Source organism: Felis catus, chromosome A1, assembly GCF_018350175.1.
Source record: "Felis catus isolate Fca126 chromosome A1, F.catus_Fca126_mat1.0, whole genome shotgun sequence".
NCBI classification, from domain to species: Eukaryota; Metazoa; Chordata; class Mammalia; order Carnivora; family Felidae; genus Felis; species Felis catus.
In genome coordinates, this window is record NC_058368.1 from 177,816,277 (window position 1) to 177,839,032 (window position 22,756).

The window sequence follows — 22,756 nt, forward strand, 5'->3', positions numbered from 1 at the left end:
AGTATGTGTCACTGAACAGTACTTACTGAAATTGGATTGCACCCCCCTCCCAAAAAAAAGCTTAAAATGCCACAATTGGGGGCAGGGGAATGAGATACCGTACATTCTTAACGTTAGGCCTGGGAGAGAGGGGTGTGGAGGCTCCTCTGGGGCTCCGGACAAGAATGCTGGGAATTGATGGATAACCTGGCCGAGGGCAATAGTGGGGGGAACTTCCAGTGGGAGGCACAGGTGCCACAGCACTGCCATTCTTACTCCTGTGCATGCTGCAGCAGGAAATCTCACTAAATGATACGGGGAAAAAAACCCTGAAAAATAAGCACAGAGGACTCCAGATACTGGTAATTCAGCTTATCATTTGCTTATATTAATTGCTTGGGTTCTCTTTTCTTAACCTCTATTCTCTGTCCCTTTTGGAGAAACCTTTTTGTTTTTGTTTTGGGGTTAGCTTCCAGCACTCAGAAGTACCCTTCTGGACAATCCTCAAGATCTAGATTCAGAGAAGGATATACATTAAAAAACGCAAAATCTCCACTTCTGTTTACCTGAGATCTGCTTTCAGGTCTTTTTTTTTTTTAACTCTTCTTCCTTCTGAGACCCCACCTCTTCTCTGAGTGACTGACTCTATAATGTCTCTTTCAAAAGAGGCTTCCTACACCCAAAGAAGAGTGATCTTCTTTCACAGGTCTCCGGTGGAGAACTATATAAAAGACAGTATTCTAACAGAAGACAGAAATACAGTGCATAAGGGAGTAATGAACCGGGTGGGCTTCTGACTCATACTGATTGGGGTTGAAGCCTACCTCTTTCCTTACTACCTCGGTGTCTGAGCAGATTGTTAATCTCTGTAAGTCAGTTTCCTCATTTATAAAATAAGGATAATTAAAGTACGTAAAACACACAAGGCTCTTATGTGGAGTAAAGGAGACAGCATATGTAAAGCGCTTACCATAGTAACTGGCACAGCGCTCGCTCAGTAAATGTAAATATGACAATGCATACTCCTGTGGGTTCATTTCTTTCTCAAGTCTAGTAGCCTGTAAGTTCACACATGGGGGGCTATGGCCGGGAAAAGAGGGGGAGCTGAAGCTGGCTGTGTAGCATAATACACTTCCTTCTAATATGCGATTCAAAGTAAGGTCAATGCTATGTCTTGGAACATCTTCCCTCTGTTCCTTCAATAGAGAATTGGCTGTATGGGGTCACAGTGTGGTTCTTTGCTCTACAGTCTACCTGTTTTCTGTGTCCTCAGAAGAATACTTAAAAAAAGAACGCTGAGGGGCGCCTGGGTGGCGCAGTCGGTTAAGCGTCCGACTTCAGCCAGGTCACGATCTCGCGGTCCGTGGGTTCGAGCCCCACGTCAGGCTCTGGGCTGATGGCTCAGAGCCTGAAGCCTGTTTCCGATTCTGTGTCTCCCTCTCTCTCTCTGCCCCTCCCCCTTTCATGCTCTGTCTCTCTCTGTCCCAAAAATAAATAAACGTTGAAAAAAAAAAAAAAAGAACGCTGAGGGGATAAAATACTATAGTAGTATCTTGTACTAGGAAGAACCGTTAGTACGAACAATGTTATTTCCTGGCTTATAAAGCAATCCCTTACATTGATTTACGTTTTCTTTTTCCCTCTTAATCTCTAAAATTTTAAGGTGATATTTAGCTGACAGCTCTATAGGTTGAATGTCTTCATTCATCATCAGAACAGTTATGGGAAGAGAACCATAAGCTTGCCGACATTCCTTTACTTTAGGTCACTCAACCTACTCTGTCTTTCAAGGCCCCTGGACATAAATGGTTTGGGACAGAATTGAAGCTATGAAGAGTGGAAAGGAATATAGTATTTCCGTTTCAGATTGAAAGAGATTAAACAATGCAGTGTTGATGAGGGGGCAGGAAAATAAGCAAGTTGTTGGGAACATAAATTAGTGTAATCATTCTAGAGGGCAATTTGGTCATATTTATTAAAAATATAAAAAATGTGTAAATCCACTTCTGGACACATATTCTAATTCTAAAAGTTCATTACAATATCTACCTATCTACCAGCATCTGCAGTTACACTGTCTCCTGTAAAAGCCAACCCTCCAATATGTTCAACACATGCCATCTCCTCTTATGTGCTTAAGGACAAAGCACCAATAAATTTCTCCTTTTCCTCCTATGCAATCTTGTTTTCCTATTAGATCAACTCATTGAAATACAGGCTATGCTATTAGATCTTCCATTTTAAAACAAAAAACAAAAAACACCTTCTCTTGGCCCTACCTCTCTGCTAGATAGTACTCCCCTTTGTAATAAAACTCTTCCAAAAAACTGTTTTCATTGTCTTCGTCTCCTTTCATTCTTTCTCTTTTTTAAAAAAATATTTATTTTGAGAGAGAGAAAGGGAGAGAGCGAGAGTGAGTGGGTGAGAAGCAGAGAGAGGGAGACAGAGAATCCCAAGAAGGCTCTGTGTGAGTCCAATGTGGGGCTTGAATCCACGAACCATGAGATCATGATCTGAACCGAAATCAAGAGTAGGACACGTAACTGACTGAGCCATGCAGGCACTCCTCCTCTCATTCTCTTTTATGCCCACTCCACTGAGAACGCTCTTTTCAAGGTTCCCAATGACCACCTTGTTGCTAAATGTAATGGTTAACTCTTAGTCCTTATCTTACTTGATTCACTGCCAGCTTTTGACACAGTTAACTACCTCTTCTTCCTTGTCTTCCAAGGCACATACCCCAATCTTCTCTTCAGTTCTTGCTCCTTCTCACTCTCTTTTGCTGGTTGCTCCTCTTCTCCTTTACCCCTGACACTGAAGTGCCCCAGGACTCAAACCTAAGTCTTCTAGATGCATATTCACCCATCACCTAGGGGATCTTACCTTGGTTTTACAGCTTTAAATACCATCTAAGAGTCAATGACTTCCACATTTTTTCTCTAGATCAGACCTAACTTCCAAACCTCAGACTCAGATAGCCAAGTCTATATTCAATATTGCTACTGGGATATCTAATTAACATCTCAAACTGAACAGGACCAAAATGGAACTTTTGATCCCTTTCACATGCATCTCAGTTAATGGTGACTTCATCCTTCCAGTTGTTCATGCCAAAATTCCTTGACTACATTATTTCTCTCATGCCATATTTCCAATCCATCAAGAAATCTGATTTGCTTTACCTTCAAAGTATATCCAGAATCGAACTATTTCTCACCACTCCCACTATCACCTTGGTCAAAGCCAGTAGCAAATGTTATTCATCTGCTCAAAACGTTCTAAAGTCCCTCTATTTCACTTGAGCTAAAGTCCTGATTACTGTCTACAAGAATGACACTACATGACATTGCTCTTGTTATAACTTTCCCTTTTGTTTACTTTGCTCCAGCTACTAATCTCTTTGCTGCTCTGCAGACATGCCAGATACACTGGTGCCTCAGGACCCTAAAACTTGGTATTCTCTCAGCCTGGAATACTCTGCCCAGAGATATTCACATGACTAACTCCCTCATTTACTGCAAGTCTTTGCTCAAATGTCACCTTTACTTAAGTTACTACAACACCTTTCCCAATCCCTAGTACTTCTATTGTTCCTTCTCCTGAATTTCTCTTTCTTTTTTTAAAATTCCAGTTATTAACATGCTAAATAATGCCTTTTTCAGTTTTGCTCACTGATGTATCCAAAGAGTCAATAACAGTGCCTGCTGTTCCCAGGGTACATTTGTTGAACAAATGAAGCTCATGAAACTGCATGTCAAAGTTGCTTACTGAAACAAAGTATGTAACGGTGAAAAATTATATGTGTATAAAAAAATTACATTTATCAAAAGGTGAATGATTAAATAAATTATAATATGACCACAAAATGTAATACTTTGCAGCTATTTAAAAAGATATGGTAAGGGCACCTGGCTGGCTCATTCGAGAGAGCATACGACTCTTGATCTTGAGGTTTTGAGTTCAAGCCTTACGTTGGGTGTAGAGATTACTTAAATAAATAAACTTAAAAATCACTTAAAGCACACACTAAACTGATAATGACGGTTATCTTTGAATGATGAGATAATCAGGATTTTCACTTTCTATTCTCTATAGCAATTCTGAAATTCTGCAGTTTGCTAACAGACCATGCTACTTTTTATATTTATATAATTTTGTAAAAGCAGCTACTGTCTGCTTGAAATGCCCTCTTCAAACTTCTGGGCCCTATTCTATTCCTTTAAAAAATTGTCCCTTGGGATGCCTGGGTGGCTCAGTTGGTAAAGCAATTGACTCTTGGTTTCGGCTCAGGTCATGATCTCGTGGTTGGTGAGTTTGAGCTCTGTATCAGGCTCCATGCTGACAGTGAGGAGCCTGCATTGGATTCACTCTCTTTCTCTGCCCCTCCCCTGCCCATGCGCTCTCTCTCTCTCTCTCTCTCTCTCTCTCTCTCTCTCTCTTAAAATAAATAAACTTAAAAAAAAGTTCTTCCTTGTTTGACTCCTCAGTTTGAGTTAGAAACTTCTGGGCTACCATAGCACTCTGTATGCTTCTCAAGTATAAAAGTGAGCGCAGTGCATCATAAGTCTTCATTTACTTGACTGAATCCCCTGAAGAACTCAAGTTCCTCAAGAGAAGAATCAGTAAGATTCTTTTTTGTGCGTCTTATTTCTTATCCTATCCATTGTAACTCTCACAATAACAGACACATAGTAAATGCTCAGTAACTGTTAGCTGCATGGATGAAAGAATCCACTGAACCCTAAGCGACTGGTTGGACATCACTCTTCCTTATTTAATAGCTTATGTAGTATTATTTGCTTGTTTGCAAAAGGGGGTCTGGTATGTGTGGATCTACTGTGGAACACGTTCCTCAAGGTCTTGCTTTTGTAAGCCACCTGATCCTGGTGCTGGTATCCTCAAGGTGTCGGTCATTCTATCATGAGCTTTACTTTAATACTACTTTGACACTCTATGTCCCCATCCAAGTTTCCAGTAAGATCTAAGGCCACGTACATGGTTCCTGGATAGTTTGTTTTCCAGAACTGTTATTTCCTGGAGACATTTATTAAGACTTTAGTTATCTCAGGACCAATGCGTTCTTCAGCTTTTCTTTGGTAATCAAACATAAATATATAATCATAATCCTTCGTTCTCACAATGCTTCTAATAGCACATGCCAGTAATTTTCAAGCTCTTTTACAAAAAACCCCACAAGTGGTCAAAAAAGTGATTCGCTTTTACAAACAAATCTGGTGCAACTATACAGCAGGGTGGTTCTGGTCAAAGTGGCAGTAGGGTGTCCTCCTCCCTGCTATCTGGAGGCCCACTATGGTCCTTTTCAGATCTCCAGGGCTCTGCAAAAGCCAGTTAGAAAACCATGGTCTGTTTTCTAGGTCACGATAAATAACAGTGGCTTGTACATTGCTTTACCAATCCAATTTAAGCATGTGATTAAGTCATACCTTAAATGCACCTGGAGCACATACTGCTTTAAAGAGCCCTGATGTAAATTCTTACATATAGTGAATACTCATGGCTGTTCCATCCATTTTTAAAGTTTAGATTTTCACCCACTGAACTTTCTTAAATCAGGTATCCAAAGAGGGAATAAAAGCAGTTCTGTTTTGCCTAGTCTTATGAAAATTATCACGATATCTCCCTTCTGTGCACTCTTCAACCAATAGATGTCACTAAAGATACCAGGACCCAGGGGCTAAAGGAAGAAAAGATTAGACAAATGGAAATTGAGCATAAAAAACATCCAGTTCTTAAAACTGAGAAGTAGGTTTCCAAAGTAATAACATTTATTACACTGCATGCAACATTTTAACCAAAAATTCAAGAAAAAAATTTCCTTTATTAAGTTGCTCAGGCTGAATGGATCACAGCACTAAGTTTTGAAATACACGTTCTTGAAGCAATTTAAAACTCATTAGAAATAATAGGCTTGGGCTAGTAGAAAATGTGGTAAAATTTAATCCTCATCCAAATGTTACCTGGGCTGTACAAACAGGAAATTGTTTTGTGCTACTGTGGCTAACCTCATTGCTGACCCTGAGCTGTAACGGCGAGAGCAGCTGAGAGCTGAAGCAAAATTAAAAACTTACATCAAAGTATATCATGACAGAATGTAGATAAATAAAACAGCATATCAAAAGTATTATTTTTCTGCCAGTCTCACTGAGCAGCGAGGTAGAGGTGTTCCACAAAATATGCAACAAATCAGTGCATGTGGGAAAGAGTCCTCCCCACTCTACATGGCCCTGACCACTGACTACCCAAATACTGCCCATGAGAGGTGAGCAGAGAAGAAACCCAGCGAGGGATGGGAACAGAAGGGATCGCAGAATGTTCTGGCCTCTTTCTTCCAAGGGCTTCCCTTCCCTTCTGCTTGGCTTACCAAAAAAATAAACACTGCTGCTCTTCTGTGCCCTCCCACTCTTTCCCTCACCTTCCAACCTCCTGGATGGCAGACCACATGATCACCCTCCATGAGCATATTAAAGACTCCAGAGGTAAAAGAAGGGGCAACAAGGCATTACAGAGGGTGAAGACAGATCAAATCAGTTTGGCTGATGGGGGGGGGGGGACAGCACGGGAATCAGGGAAGGGTGATAAACATGTTTCTATTATTCTATGCAAAGTGCACGTGTCCAAGTCACTGCTGACAAAGTTGAAGGACATTTTGCCACTGAGCCTTTGATTTCCCTTAAGTTTTAGGACAGAAATCACCATACGTTAAAGAACAGTGCTTCATCATAAATATTCAAGGACAATCTTCCTGTGGCAGCTCCCAAGTGGCAATAAGGAATATGGAGAGACTATCGTTTGAAGTTATATAGACTTTGAATGAAATTCCAATTCAGCGACTTACTAGCTATGCAATATTTGGCAAGTTTCTTAATCTCTATGAGCTTCAATTTCTTCATAATAGTGATCACAGAAGCTAACTGGTCTAAGAGCTTTCTATGAACAACTGAACTGAATCCTCATAACCACCTTATGAAGTAGGTGTTCTTTTCTCTGTTTAACAAGAAACTGAAGCAAGAAAGGCTAAGCAACTTAGCCAAGGCCAAATGAGTAGTGAGTGGCCGATAACACTGCTACCTCGAGGATCTGATAGGCTAATGTATGATAAATGGTCTAGTATAGGAATAGCCACATAATAGCTGATTAAAAAATAAAAGCTACCTTATTATTATTTCGAGCCAAGGTGCAATACCTTACTTTAATCCCTTAGTTTCTCTTTAGAGTAAGAAAGCTTACTAGCTTTCCTTCTCAAGAATGCTTTGAAGGTTTTTCTTTTTCCCTCTTTACTCCTTTTCTTCTTTTCTCTTTTCTTCATCTTGTTTCTTGTCTTCCTTCCCTTCCTCTACCTCTGTCTCCTCCTCTTCTTCTTCCTCCAATGTGATCCTCACTTAGTTAACTTCCTCAGCTTTTGTTACAATGCCTTTCTTTGCTTATGTCAAACAACTGGACAGAGGACTAGGTAGCTTTTGAAGCCTACAGATTTGGCATTGTTCTGAGATTCTTTTTGGTGTCACTTGGCTGGACATACATTCTGCTCTAGGGGTCCAGTAACACTGGCAGAGAAATCACTGCTCTGATCGGTCCTACTGCAATAGTGAGTAAGTCCCAAAGGAAAAATTACACACAGTGAAAGAAACTGGAGTGAGAAAAAGCAGAAGGAAAATACAACTGTGATTGGTAACAGAAATCTAACATGTGTAGAGTTAAAGCTCTATCGACTACTAAGAAATTCTTATATGTACATACATTGTTTCATAGGAGAAATATTATTTTCTTTTAAAAAGTGAGGAAATAGGGGGCGCCTGGGTAGCTCAGTCAGTTGAGTGTCCGACTTTGGCTCAGGTCACGATCTTGTGGTTTGTGAGTTCGAGCCCTACGTTGGGCTCTGTGCTGACAGCTCGGAGCCTGCAATCCGCTTTGGATTCTCTGTATCCTTCTCTCTCTCTGCCCCTCCCCTGCTCATGCTCTGGCTCCCTCTCAAAAATAAGTAAACATTAAAAAAATAAAGTGAGTAAATGGAAGCTAAGCACTTATTACAGGCAGAAGGAAGCAGGACAGCGTGGTCCAAGCAGGAGCTGAACAAAAAAGTGATGTGGTCAGTGAACCCCTGTCCAAAGAAGGCTGGTTCTATGAGTGTAAGAGAATGGCTCTGGATTAAGGAGACACGTGTTGGTTAAATGTCTATTCCATGTCATACCCTGTGCCAAGCCCTTTACCTGGAGTAGCTCACCTAACCATCTCGAATTCTAAGTAGGTCAGTAGGGAGTCAATATTCCTAATTTTGTGTGTGAGAAAACTAGGCACAAAGAAACACAGTGTCTTGGCTGAGGGTCATGGAGTTGATAAGGGCTGGTACTACGATTGGTACTCAGATCTTTTAATCTCCAAAAACTATGCTTTCTCTAAGATACCATTTTAGAAAATGGTCTAGACATGTTATTTTTGTATGCTAAGACAATGGAAGGAACTAGATATACACTGGAAGTAAAGCAAACTGCATTGAGAATATTTGAAAAGGGGTTCATTTTTACCATTAAGAGGCAAAACATTTCTACTTTGTATGATTCTAATGTGTCTACTTTCAACAGATCAAAAATGGTGACAATGTAGTTGTTGCTACAGATGAACATAGGAGAGTGCAAGTTTACGGACTCAAATAGGTGCTTCCTGTAGTTTTCACACACTTAGAATCTGAAACTCTAAAAATCAAACGCACAATTAAAACTATGCATTTTTAACAGAGGCCTACAAGGCACACAGCTTCCTGTCCCAGAATGGGTTTTGAAAGTGAAAACAATTTAAAACAATTGTTTTTCTTTTTTTTTTGTTTAAAAAAAATTTTTTTTTCAACGTTTATTTATTTTTGGGACAGAGAGAGACAGAGCACGAACGGGGGAGGGGCAGAGAGAGAGGGAGACACAGAATCGGAAACAGGCTTCAGGCTCTGAGCCATCAGCCCAGAGCCCGACGCGGGGCTCGAACTCACGGACCGCGAGATCGTGACCTGGTTGAAGTCGGACGCTTAACCGACTGCACCACCCAGGCGCCCCCCCTTTTTTTTGTTTTTAAATAGGCTTTTACTTTTAAAGAAGTAATACATTTCTAGTGGTTGTTCCTACAGATATGCACAAATACACACGGTCTTAAAGAGGCTTTGCAAAATTTTGTAAAATCTGTTGGAAGGCTCTCAAAAAGAAATACGATAATCATGGGCAATTTTTGAGACTGAATGTACTCAGAGTTGGCTACTGATTTGGAAAAGCAAGAACCGACAGGCAAAAAAGAAAACAGAGAATAAGAGGACACAGGAAACCATCTCTCAAGAAGAGTACTGTGCAGAGGCCAGCCAGTGCACGGCAAACTGGAACAGGATTCTTACCCATCCTACCCCCATCCCCAGGATACATAAAGGTCTCAGTGAGTTGAGAATTTCATTGATGAAGCTGTCAGAATTGGCAAGTATTACGGTTTATGGTAGTTCTAAGGCTCGATTCTAACTGCGAAACAAATTTTGTGACAATAATTGAATAGGGCTATCTTTACCATAGAACTCTGATTCTAAGAGTGCAATGCCCAAAAGTTCCCTGTAATAAAATGTTTACTGCCCTTTAGCAGGATATTTTTCCAAAATTCAGTGCTGGTGACATATTGGTCTAAGCATTCCTTGATCCATGATAGCAAATTCCCTGATGTAACTTTTCGCAATTTTGAATACGCTACAACTTTTCAATATTCTATCTAGTTGTATTCCCTTTGCCTACTGACACTGCAATTTTATCCAAAAGAAATTCATCAAGTTGGTCAGGCATGATTTGTAGTCAAAGGCACGCTGCTTACTTACTTCTCCCGATGCCAATATGATAGCTACCTGGCTTTCTGCACTATTACCTACTTCACAAATTCATACAGATAGGAAGGTTCAAAAGAACAAAATAACTAACATCTTTCTTTCCCCCAAAGAGATAAAGTTATATTGCAGAGACAAATATGGAAAAAGATACTCACCATAAGTGCAAATCATTTTACTAGCTTCTCTGAAGAGAAGAATTCCATTAGGAGATGATACGTCAAAATTCAAACGCTGGGATCTAAGAAATACAGCAAAAAACCAGACTATACGTGTAGATAAAGAAACCAAATGTAGATTTAAAGTGCCTAGCATTTTCATTTATTAGAAGTAGCAGCAGTATAATGATCCCTTTTAAAAAATGCCACTCCATTAAACAAGTGTCGATAAAATATGTAAAAGATACTAGGACAGTTAGGAAGAGTTAATTTCATTCACTGACTGATTCAAAGATTTCAGTTGTATCTGTCAAAAAAATATCCTGACATCCCAAATCGTAGACTTCTTACTCTCTTCTCTTTTCATGCAAAGTGGCTGATAGATACTAATAAAATACCCCAGGGTGTGTATCTGTAAGTTTATATAAATACCTGTATAGAGGTTTACGTTTGTGATCTCCTGTCGTGCCCGATAAACATTTTTAAAACAAATTCTAAAGTGACAGATAGGAGATCTAGGTATTTTTTAATACTGCTCATATGTATAATTAATCATCTGATACTTCAAGCATATTTCAAATACAGGAAATTACATTCAGACTAGAGTTTCCATTGCACATGGCTCAAATAAAGAGAAACAAATCCTAGGAGTTCTAAATAAGAATGATTCTGCTTCCCTGGTTTCTGACAGGTAGGGGAACAGTAGGAACAGGATAAAGGATTGACATATGCCATCCTGACATAATACTTGCTTTTTAACATCAGTTTGGTTTCAGTTGGCTCTGATATGCCTGGTCTCTGTGCTTTCAAGAAATAATGGCGTGCTTTTTAAAGGACTAGCTAAAAATATGCAGATAGGTCATAGCAAAGCAATACCAAAAAAGCAAAGACACTTGCTAAAGTCCTTTTGCCAGGAATGATGAATTGTTGCGTCTTCATGCTTTCTCAGAATGCTTCAGAATAAGGTGCAGTTCTAACTTACTAGAAAGATTGTGAACTTTTGATTGCTGGCATACAATTATTGACTAAAGAGAAACGCACATACATACTTCACATTAGATTCTAGAGAAATACACACAAGATAACATATTTTCTGAGATTACAGATTTTCACTAGGTACTCCTAAGGACAATTGTGTTAGATAGATACGAATCATTTGCTTATGGCAGGTGTAAAATACTCTACAATATACAATGCAGTAACTTTCCCCCTTAGTATTAAATGCTATATCAGTAATATATAATATCAATTATCTGGTTGAAAAACCATAATTTAATCAAACACAAACATAGCCACCCTTCCTACAGTATCTAAGGTACATAGGAGAATGGTTTTAAAAAACGGCTTTTAAAAGAATAATACATTTCTTCATTTGCCAGGTCTTTTTCCACCTCTTATTTAATAAATTTTAAATTATTACTGTGAAAAACCTAGCGCCAGAGATAAAGTTACAGCTACAGTCCATCCTCCTTCCCTGTGTGGATATCTCCCTTCCAACACATAGTTTACAAGAGGAACTGAGGAAACACGATGGCTAAGTGACAGGTAATTTGGTGCTAAGCCATGTTCACAATGACATATTTTAAAGAGGTAAAACCAATGACCTTCTTGCAGCTTTTGTCCGCTAGCTACATCTTTGTTGATATTTACACGCAGAGTATTTCAATCTCTGCTGGTCTGTGCAAATTATAAGGTCAACTGGGCAATCTTTAAGAAGTTGTAGTTGCTGTTTATTTTTCACTCTTAAAATTTTTTTAATGAATGTGGAGAAAAAGGAGCCCCAACACACTGTTGGTGGGAATGCAAATCGGTGCAGCCACTGCAGAAAGCAGCATGGAGGGTCCTTAAAAACTTAAAAATGGAACTACCATATGACCCAGTAGTTCCACTACTGGGTACTTCCCCTCCACCCCCAAATGAAAACACTAATTTGAAAAGATCTATACACCCCTGTTTACTGTAGTTGCTATTTAAACGAAAATTTTGAATGCATAAATCATCCACATACATGCATCTTGGCAAAGAGGAAAAAGATAACTTAGTTGTCAAAGCAGGGACAATCCCTGGGGCTCCTGAGACAAACTATGTGTCCATGAACTGCTCTGGGACTCAGTTCCCTTCTTGAAGAAGGAACCATCTCAACTCAGAGACCTCTAAACTTCCCTGCTCTCAAATTACATGGAATTGCAGTTAAGCACTGAAACAGTTAAAACAGGAGCCCTTCCTCCATTTGCCTTTGAATATTTTAAATAACGGTGGCGGTACCTTCCAATTTTTTTCCAGTTCCCTTAGTCCCCTTATACACCTAAATATACTATATTCTTTTTCCAAAAGGTCTCAACCTTATGTCTCTAATTCTACTGCTTTCACCAGTTATCTTAAAAATTCTGGGTCCTGAGTTCTTGCTAAGCCTTGACTATATACATACCAAACAGGAAAATCTGACCTCTAGAGACTGCTGCCAGATAGCAGATTTTTTTTTTCAACATTTATTTATTTTTGGGACAGAGAGAGACAGAGCATGAACGGGGGAGGGGCAGAGAGAGAGGGAGACACAGAATCGGAAACAGGCTCCAGGCTCTGAGCCATCAGCCCAGAGCCCGACGCGGGGCTCGAACTCACGGACCGCGAGATCGTGACCTGGCTGAAGTCGGACGCTTAACCGACTGCGCCACCCAGGCGCCCCTAGATAGCAGATTTTTTTTCTCCCCCATTGCACTTCTTACCTGTTTTGCATCAGTTCTGCCATAAGTTTCAGAATGGGAGTTGTGCATGCTGGCTCTCCATACCACCGTTCGATAGTCCTCTGAAGAATGGGAAGATACGTTGGGTACCTTTTATAAAGCCTGTTAAAGAACTTAAGGGTCAAAAGAAATATTGTTCCTGAAAATTAGTGGCACCTCAAAAGCAAAAAGAGAATCCACATTTCTTCTATGTTTACTAAGCAATGGAAATTTTATAAATTGCTCCCTAACCTGCACAGCTGTATGTTTGCTGGGGATTGTAAAATGATGTGCTCTGATTTGTAACATATCCCATACATTATATTCTTTTGTTCTTGGTATACTCTATAAACAAAAGACACTTTTAAAGTATCATATAAGTAACACATTTAAAGAAATGTGCTGCATACTGTAGGAAAGGAAATAAATTTAATGAGGATAAAAACATAGTTGAATTGTTAATATCAGTTTCTTGGGCATCAAACAACTTAAGAAAAAGTGTCATTTCTTGTGAAAATTTAAAAATACATAGAAGGAGAGGGAAATAGTAATAATAATCCCTATCTATCTATCTATCTATCTATCTATCTATCTATCTATCTATCTATCTATCTATCTTCCAGCTTAGAAATTATCTCTTTTCGTTTTTTTAAGTTGCTGATTTGCTCTGCTTGGTCCCACTGTAGCTCCAAGGAATACTGGAGATGTTAGCTTGAAGAAAAGCTTTGCGTAACTTTTAATCTACTCAGGGTCAGCTAAAAGGTAGTCCTATGTATACCCAAGGAGAAATTCTCAAACATCTTCCTCAATAGTAAGAAGTGTATGCCTCTGATAAGTCAACGGCTGAGACCACCAGAACCTAGAAAACTCTGACTCACCTCCACTGGTCCTTTAACCCTTAACTGGGGCCTCCTCCTTGCTAAATGGACACATAAATATAAAATTAAAGCTTAAGCTGCAGCACACACACACACAAAACACCTTGCTATTCTACTCCTTCATTTCTTCTTTTCCTATTTTCTAAGTTTCTCTGTTTCTGATGTTTTCCAGTATACTTGTCTTTTTGTTTCAGATGAAAGTGCTGAAAGAACTGAATTACTTAGTGGTGTTCCTTTCCTGTGTGTATGGGTAGAGATCTCCATGGTGGAAAAGACCACAATTTTCTTCCTTGCTCTTTAGAATACATTTCAAATTCTTTAGGATGGCTTACAAGGCCCTTTAAGATATGGTCCTTGTGGACCTTCAGACTCCTCTTTCAGTATTCCTGCCCCATCCACGGTTCAGCCACTCTCAATTCCCTGCAAATCCATGGTTGCCAACTCTCTTGTCTCCATTCCTCTACACGTGGCTTCTTCTGCCTAACTCATTCCTGTCTTTCAACACCTAGTTCAAGTTGCGCTTCCCCTGGGATGGTGAAACTTTGTTTTGTCAAAAGGAATCCATCTCTTCCTCATCTACGTTCAATGAGCACTCTGACCCCGTATCTCTTACAACAAACTTATATTAAGATTGATTGCTTTTGTTATCTGCCTGCCCAATTAGTGAGTTTCTAAAGGGCAAAGACTGTGCTTCCCTATCATGCCCCTGCTATTGCTATCTGTCCTTCAGATTTCAATATAGATGCCAACTAGTCCAAGAAGCCTCCCTGGCCTTCCCGTCCCCCAAGACTTGGTTAGGTGTGTTTCCTTTGTCTAGCTGTGGTACTGTGTGCCAGTGCCTTCTAACTACTCGATCTCTCCTATTAAATACTTTTTGAGGGCAGGACCTAGGCACTTGTATGCATGGACCTGGCACAAAGTAGATTTCGATAAATATTTGTTGCTGTCAACCTGTCAACCTAAAAATCAGGTAGAGCATATTTGATTAGAACTGCCTATTTCTTCCTTTTTAACTGTGCATTTCACTTTGAAGCTTCAGGAAATAATTCATGTAACTTTCAACGAAAATAAGCCTTCCAATTCTTTAAGAACCACAAGCTCCCAAAAGTTCACAAAGCAATACTTTTGTCTCCCTTTGTTAAGGCTTTGCATTTGTGTGTGTGTGTGTGTGTGTACACACACACACACACACACACACACACACACACAAAGAATTTACCTAAGACGTATTTACTGAAGTCCTATTCTGTAACTGTCTATTCATTGTTTTAGACTCTCTGGAGCCACCAGTGAGCCAAACATTAAAAAAGTCCTGTCCTCATGGACTTTATATTCTAATAGGAAAAGACAGAAAATAAACAAAAGACATACATAATATGTTAAGAGAGTACTACAAAGAGAAATGAAGCGGAGAAGGGAGATAAGAAGGAAGTGTGTGTGTATATATAAGGTTTCAGTTGGATAAAAATGAAAAAACTGAAATCAATGAACTTAATTATTAACTCTGTTTTGGCTATTGTCAGATAACTTACTGTTTTTTCTATGTAGCAGAAAATCTGCTATTTTTGATAGATCATAGACACTATGTGGTATTTACTGTGCTAGGGGCCGGGGATCCAGAGATAAGACAAGGCTTTTATTCTTAGGGAATTCATTCTCAAGTCTGCATGGCTGACACATAACAGAGATTCTCTGAGTACCAAAAGCAATGCCAGAGAAGCACAGGTGAGAAAATATTCCACCAGGAGACCTCCTGAGCACAGACTCAGTGATCTTTAGTGGGAAAGCATCTGGAAGGCTAGCCAGGAAAGTGACAAGACCCAAATCTCAGAATCCAAGAGGATGAGAAGCACACACAAGCTCCTTTGCAAGGCATTCTACAGGCATTAGAACCATCATATTTTTCAGAGCACACTGCATTCGCTACGGGAGAAAGCCGCGGGACATGAGGGGATGCTCCCTTTTCTGTGTGGAATGAGAGTAGTGCCAATTCTAATATGCTTCTGACAGAGGTGACTGCCACAGAGAAAATGAGTGATTACTGGGAAGCAGAGTAGAGGTCTACCAAGCTGAGAGGTTAAAAGGGCTTCAGAGTGAGAGTGCCAGACTCAGATTACAGGGTGAGAATCAGAACCCACTCTACGAGTTTAATTTTCTAGTGGCCTGTGAGGACTGCCTATTTATGGAAAGAAGGAAGACAGTGGGAGGGAGCCCTTAGGTAGAAGAGGCACAGACCTAACCGCTTTCACCCAACCTTCTCGATGAATTCCTAACGTCTACATCAGATGAATGGAAGATCAGAAGTGTTAATAATATGACATAGCCTTATCAGATGCCAAATATAAAAAAAATGAAAAGCATGAGGTTTCCTTCTTGACGATGACCACCCATCCATCCACACAACCAGCAGTCAGTATGACTGGACCCCAAGGAAACAGAAATGGGAAAACACATAATTCTTTCCCTCTGGGATCTCACAGTAGGGAAAGCACAGTAACATCCTAGAAGGCAACAAAAGAGTTTTTGTTAAAACCGTTCAGAGATAGGGGTATGAGGATGTGGTTCCAGAACAGAAACAGCCGGCCAGTTCAGAGATTATTTTAAAGGTACTCCATGAATGTGAAACAGGTGTGTTTTTTTTTTTTTTCACAAAAGCAAATGCTGTTGGAAGTCTTTCTCTCCTGTCTAGCAAATGTCTATTTTTCAACACCTCGCCCAACTTTCACTTCCCTGGGAAGCCGACGTTTTTTTGTTTTGTTTTGTTTTGTTTTTTGCCCCAAAGCCAATCTCTTCCTCTTACGTGTTCATATGGTCTTTTGCATGCCATCTTTGTGACAACCCATTGACTGTTCATTAGTTGTATGTCATATCTATGAGATGGTGACCTTCTAAAGAGTGATCCATTTTATTCGTTCTTGTGAGAAGCAATCCTTTTACTCATTCCTCAGGCCTAGCACACAGCACTGTGTGCTTGCCGAACAGTGATTTTTTTTTTCAGGTTTACTTTCTTCCCTATTTCAGTCTGTCCAACATAATGCCAATTACTTTCTTCTTGAGGTACAATTCTGATTTGGTTAGGCAGTCACAACAACTGCTCCATGCTATCTATGGGATAGGGTCTAAATTCCTTAGCCTGATATTCAAGGGTCCCAGACAACCTGCATTTCCAAGCACAAAATAAGTGGTATCTACAACAAAACATCTTCTCCACTACCCCCTTCCAAACCCTGTGCTTAGGCCAACCGAAAACCTCTTATTTCAGAGTTCCAATACTCTAATCCTATGCATTTGGTAAGATCCAGAGAAATATCTGTACTTTCACAGAAACCTTCCTGATTCCCCAGCTAAATGCAATCACTCTATTTGTATCTGTTGTTATGGCACTTATCACCTTCTATATTTTATTACAGTCATTTTTGTATGTATCTAGCAGGTTCTATTTAATTAGAAGCTCATTTTGGGGTAAGATTTGAGTCTAAGTAATCTACATCCCTCATGAAACCTAGCACAGTCCTTAGCCAAATTTGCTGAATAAGTGAGCAAATGGGATTCCTTTGTCTCATTTCATATTAGAGAAAAGCACTAACAACAGTTAGTGGAGTATCCACTTTGTGCCAGACATTGGATTAGGCCGTTATATATGTCCATTCACTCATTTCTTATGCTATACTTGTTAGACAGGTATGGTTAGCTCTGTTTTGTGGAAGAGAAAACTGTGATTCTGATACATTAAGTAACTTATCCAAGAGCCCACAGGTTTTTGTGTTTGTTTTTTGAGCTTCAGGTTAAGTGGCAAAACCAGGACTGGAATCCAAGACTGTTTTGTTTTCAAGTCTGTGCTCTTCTACACATCTACATATGGTCTTGACTTGTCTTTGTATAATGTGTTGATGCATATTCAGTATTTCAATTACCTGACTGAAAAACAGTGGATTCAGAGATCAGATTATGATAAGTGAAAGGACTGAGCAGAAGGAAATAGCATCATACGCATTCCTTTTTTTCTCGCCCCCAATTGCTGCCTGGATTTTTGATACTTCAGTCTAAGCATGATCTGGGAAGACTCTAAACAAGGTGACTAAATGCGCTACAAGGTAAGGTGCTTTTATATTGTGTTCTCACTATATGGGCAAAGAAGTGTATTAGGGATTCTTCAATTCTCCAGGAGTAGAACAATTTATCAACTTGTTTGCTATGTAGTTTCAGGCAATTTAGTTTTGGAAGGACAGTGATAAGCAATGCAGTTCGTGTAGCAGTTAATGCAGTCAGTGTTTACAGAAATGTTTTTGAATTAAAGAGCTAACCACTAAAATAGCACTTTATCAAATAATCACCATAAATAAAATGCATTTTGACTTTAAGATGGCATGTGCTCTTGTAGGACATTTCTTCTGCATGCTAAGGACTGTATAACAAATTAAAGAACACACATTTATGTTGATAAAAGGCAAAAATAAACTTTCCCTGGCAGTAATGTAGGAATCATCACTGACGGTTTGACATATCAATATTTCAGGAAGAATAAATGACTTTCATATCCATGTTTTTTTTTTATCATATCCTTATTCATTTTTACATTATTAGAATACTTTGAAAAGAATCTGTACTTTATCACCTGAAACTGCTTAAAGTATTTCAAAATATTTTAATAAAGCTTTTTGAATGATCAAATAATGTAACTTTTAAACAAATTTTACTATTATTATAAATATTTGCTCTTCATCCCTTGCCCAAAGGAAAACTATAAATCTTGTCTCAACTGAATGAACACCATTTATCATATTCATTTTGTTGTCAATACAATTATGAAAAGCCTTTGGCCTTTTCCCAAGGAAGCTGATTTGCTACTGAAACTCAATTATTATAAGCAAAGCCGGTACCAAGCCATCCTGTTTGGCAATCTAACACAGCTCCCTGCATAACTGACACTTCGCCCTCTGCCACTGACCCTAATAACACCAACATCTATGGTCACATGGAGGAGACAATAGTTTCCAGTTCAAAACAAAACATGAAGTCCCAAGGCCTTCCATTTGCTATTGTCTGCCATCTGCTGGACAAAAGTTTCACTTCAGACAGGTGCCAAAAAGAAGGAGCTTAGTGAGGAAATACATGGAAAACAGACTTAACTAAAGACTTAAATATGTTCTATGAATTTTAGGCGGTATCGATTATGGCAGATATTTATATTCTTTGACACTGAGGGGAGAGGTTCTGGACTTGACTCTTGGTTGGGACAGCTGAGGAGGGACACAGGAAACGTTAACTGATGGACATCCTAGAGTTGCAGCTTGCTGTCAAGATCACCATCCATTCCAGAGTGCCAAAACTAGGCTTCTACAATTTTTTTTTCAAATAAATGAAAGTTTTCACGTTATAAGCTTCTGTTTGTTTTTAGATAAATAAAAAAGTAATATGCAATCTCAGTTTATTCTTCACAGTTAAAACAACTGTAGGACTTGCTGTGTTAAAACCTACAGCCTCTGTACATGTACTTGGTATGCTGATATAAAGACATACATGGTTCTTCAATGACATGGAAAACACTTACCTCTAACCTTTCTATGAACACATATATCTGATGAAGTAGGTTTTAATAGTAACTAAAAATGTAAGTCGGTATTCAATTAATGTTAGAAAAGTTTTTTTTTAATGCATAGAGTTCTCCCTAAACCATGCCCAGATCCCCTGTTAGCTATATTTTTGGCCTAACTGGGGATCCGTGGTGAAAGATTGCTTTCAAGAAGTTTCTTTTGTAGTGTGGGTGACTGGGTGGCTCAGTTAAGTGTCCGACTCGATCTGGGCTCAGGTCATGAACTTGCAGCCGTGGGATCGAGTCCTATGTCAGGCTCCATACTCATAATGCAGAGCCTGCTTGGGATCCTTTCTCTCTCTCAAATAATAAATAAAAAAAAAGAAGTTTCTTTTGCAATTTGGATAAGGAGGGTTTGAAAAGAGCAACTGAGAAACAGTGTAACTTAAAACATACAATTGCTTTAAGGCTACAGAATTTTTCTTAAGTGCTCTGATAGTTTTATGTATAAAGGCATGAAAACATATTACACTTACATGACTTTATAAATTGTCACTTCCTGTTAGGATCAAAGAGGATACATACAATACTACTAAAACAATATTAATAGCAACCACTTAGGACTCCCAAATATGTTCCAGACATTACACAAAGTGTGTTACCTATTTTAATGGTCCCAGTGAGCCCTGATACTGGATGTCTCTTTTTTTTAGATGAGAAAACCACGACTCAGAGAAGAGAAATAACTTGCCAAGGTGGAGAGCTGGATTTCAATCCTACTCTGATACCAGAGTCCACGTTTGTCTCACTCTTACATGATGAGGCATTTCTGCCAGGGATGTTTGTTTCTTTGTTTATTTATGTTGCTATCTGTACTAAGCCTTGGCAAAAGTAAATTCAGAATTTATACTAAATGAAAACTCCTGACCATTTATTTCCCCCTTTTTCATCTCCATTAATATTTTCATGATGGTGAAAAGCTGTAGCATGATGAATTGAGCCTCAAAGAGGCACAGTAGCCTGCTCAGCCCTGCTAATTGAGATGGAACAGAAATTCAAATCTCCTCGAAAATGCCAAATGGTAAGATTCATTGATCCTGAGTTAAAGATGTTAGCCTGATTATCCCTGCAATCCCTACATAAACAATCATTTGGGAACGTGATTTTTAAGTTGTCAATATTTAATGGCACCAAAAAGTGACCTCTCTGAGCTGGGTCTCCAAATGCTGTGCTCAGTTATCTGCACTGCTGCCACTGTGCTGTAATTTTTAGCTGATTACACATTAGTTCATTTAGCTTTGTTTCCTCTTCCCTACTGTGCCATACTATTAAACGAAAGCGAGGGGCCTGGCATCCCTCTGTGCACAGAGCTGGTATTGTCACAGTGTAATAAGGATACATCCAGTCAAACAGCATGGTGTAGCTGGTCTTTGTGTTCAGTGCAAAGGCAATCCCTCGAAGATCTCTTGCCAGCCCGATCAACATACGCTGTCAGTGGGAAAGAGACACAGTAATTGATTTTCACGTTAGCACAGAGCAGATGGAGTAATAATCAGGCAATAATGACCACATATCTGATTTTGATTCATTAGCTAAAATGTCTCGCTCAGATCCCTTTCTATAGAAAACCGTAGACCCTTTTAAACAAACAGACCATCAAATCTGCTGACCAACTCTACTCCGCTTCTTATAAATTGAGCTAAGTCATAATTCCAGTAGTTTAGGAACATTTAGATTCTTAATATACTTTGTTTCCAAATCATGCCAAATTAGAAAAAAAAAACAAAACAAAACCAAGAGATGAGGATTGATAATTCCACAGAACAGAAAATGCACAGGGTCTAGACATTATTTAATAATGGCAAATCTTAACCACATCGGCTTGCATGAATCAGTCCCACTATGCAATCTGGAGTCTATCCTGGAAGCACACTGGCATTTATTTAAAGATCCCTAAAGAATATCTCTAGTAACTTAGGACAAAGTAAAACTGTCCAGGTGACCTACTGCTCCCATGACATACCGAGAATGGCACTCGCGCTCCCCAAGCAAGGAAAAGATGTAAGGAAAGAAATCTGTATTGGTTATCAGAAGACTTGAATCTGAATCCCAGCTCCGCTGCTTTACTGTAAGGCTTCAGGCAAGGCAATTTACCAGTCTCAGCTTTCTCATCTATAAAAGGGGCTAATATTGCCTCTTTCACAGGGGCATTGTGAGGAATCAATTTAATAAACTTACATAAAAAATGTCTAACACGAGCCTGACATGTACTGTATGTTCCATAAATATATAGTTTCAGAGACAGGAGAAAAAAAAAAAAACACCTCGACTCTTAAATAAAAGAGATCTGACTTGTACTCTGGACTCTTAATTAAGCTGTCCTTAGGATGATGCTTGGGAAGAGAAAAAGAAAACCCATGAACAGATGCTAGAATGTCAGAACAAAGAGCACAAATAAACATAATTGCAAAACAAGGGGGTGGGATAATTGAGATATGCAACTGTGATTTCTGAAGGTACTGTTTCAGTAGAAATATTCTGCCAGGAAATGGGCTCTGAACTTTCCCTTGTACCTGATTTTTGTTTTCCTCACACTTTGGTAATAAGCGAAAATCTTGTAATAGGAAGGCATTTAAATTATCATCAAGCACTGGGAAGTGAATCCTAAGCCTCATCTTAATGGCTAAATAACACCTCAAAGTAGCAAAGAAGAGTTTATCTGTCAGAAGTATCTGTAATTTCTGATCGTCTCCCGACCCCTGTCCCCAAAAGGTGACTCCATATAACTGGAAGTTGTTCATAAAATATTTAGTTTCTAACTGTCTAACGGTTTATAGAATGATGGTAATCTGAATTTTCTGAATCGGTAAACCCTGTATTTGTTTCTGCTTCTTTAAATGACTCATTCTTTTCCCTCTCGTAATGTCACTAGTCCTTTTATTCTAGAATCCGCTCACACCTTATAGTTCTCTCATGTGACCTGCTATTTTTCTAAAAAAGCCGTTTTGCCTTTTATGTAACTTTTTTTCACCACCTGGAACTTGTTCCCCTCTTCTGCAGCTTTCCACCTTTCTCACAACCTCAAGAACAAAATACGTCTTCTAAGACAGCTTCTTTGAACAATTCTATTTTGAGTATTTATAGCTCTGCCGTCTTTCTGTGACAGTGGGCTTTCGGTATATTTTTACGTATACTTAGAGGTTGCAGGCTACTCTTCAAATAATATTAAGTTTCCACATGTACGTAAGGCACCCACCATTCAGCTCTAAATTAGTCGACAGGAACCATGAGTTTTACTTTCTTCATGCTTAGTGCAAGGAACTCTTAAAATATCTTAGACTATCTTCATTACACAGAAAGGTTGACATTCTATTCTATCACAGCTTTTTCTTCCTTAAAAGATGCCAAGTTAATAAAAGTGCTCTAAGTGACCTGAATCTATGAAATTATATCAAGGTTTAATTTTAGAAAATGTTACTACAGAGCAGAGGAAGCACATGACAACATAACAAGTAAATGTATCTTTTCAGTAGATGCAACTGGACAGGAAAATACAGTGTTAATGTGAGTAAGAAACAGATGCTTCGGCTCAAACAACCTCTTTTATCTTAAGGCAGCAAGGGTAC

The 22,756-nt window shown here is 39.1% G+C and overlaps 1 protein-coding gene across 9 annotated transcripts in view; it reads right to left on the reverse strand.

The window, feature by feature from the left end:
• Positions 1-22,756, reverse strand: part of RANBP17 (RAN binding protein 17) — a 334,560-nt gene that overhangs the window by 47,652 nt on the left and 264,152 nt on the right. For 6 of the 9 annotated variants that reach the window (XM_045035636.1, XM_045035616.1, XM_045035623.1 and 3 more), the window contains 3 exons: positions 20,530-20,618; positions 12,723-12,842; positions 9,997-10,079 (listed from right to left, as the gene is read on the reverse strand). In XM_045035636.1, the coding sequence (XP_044891571.1) occupies positions 9,997-10,079; positions 12,723-12,842; positions 20,530-20,618 (292 nt within the window). The remainder of the gene's footprint in view (positions 1-9,996; positions 10,080-12,722; positions 12,843-20,529; positions 20,619-22,756) is intronic. The other 3 variants (XM_045035620.1, XM_045035634.1, XM_023259663.2) reach the window with 1 other exon arrangement.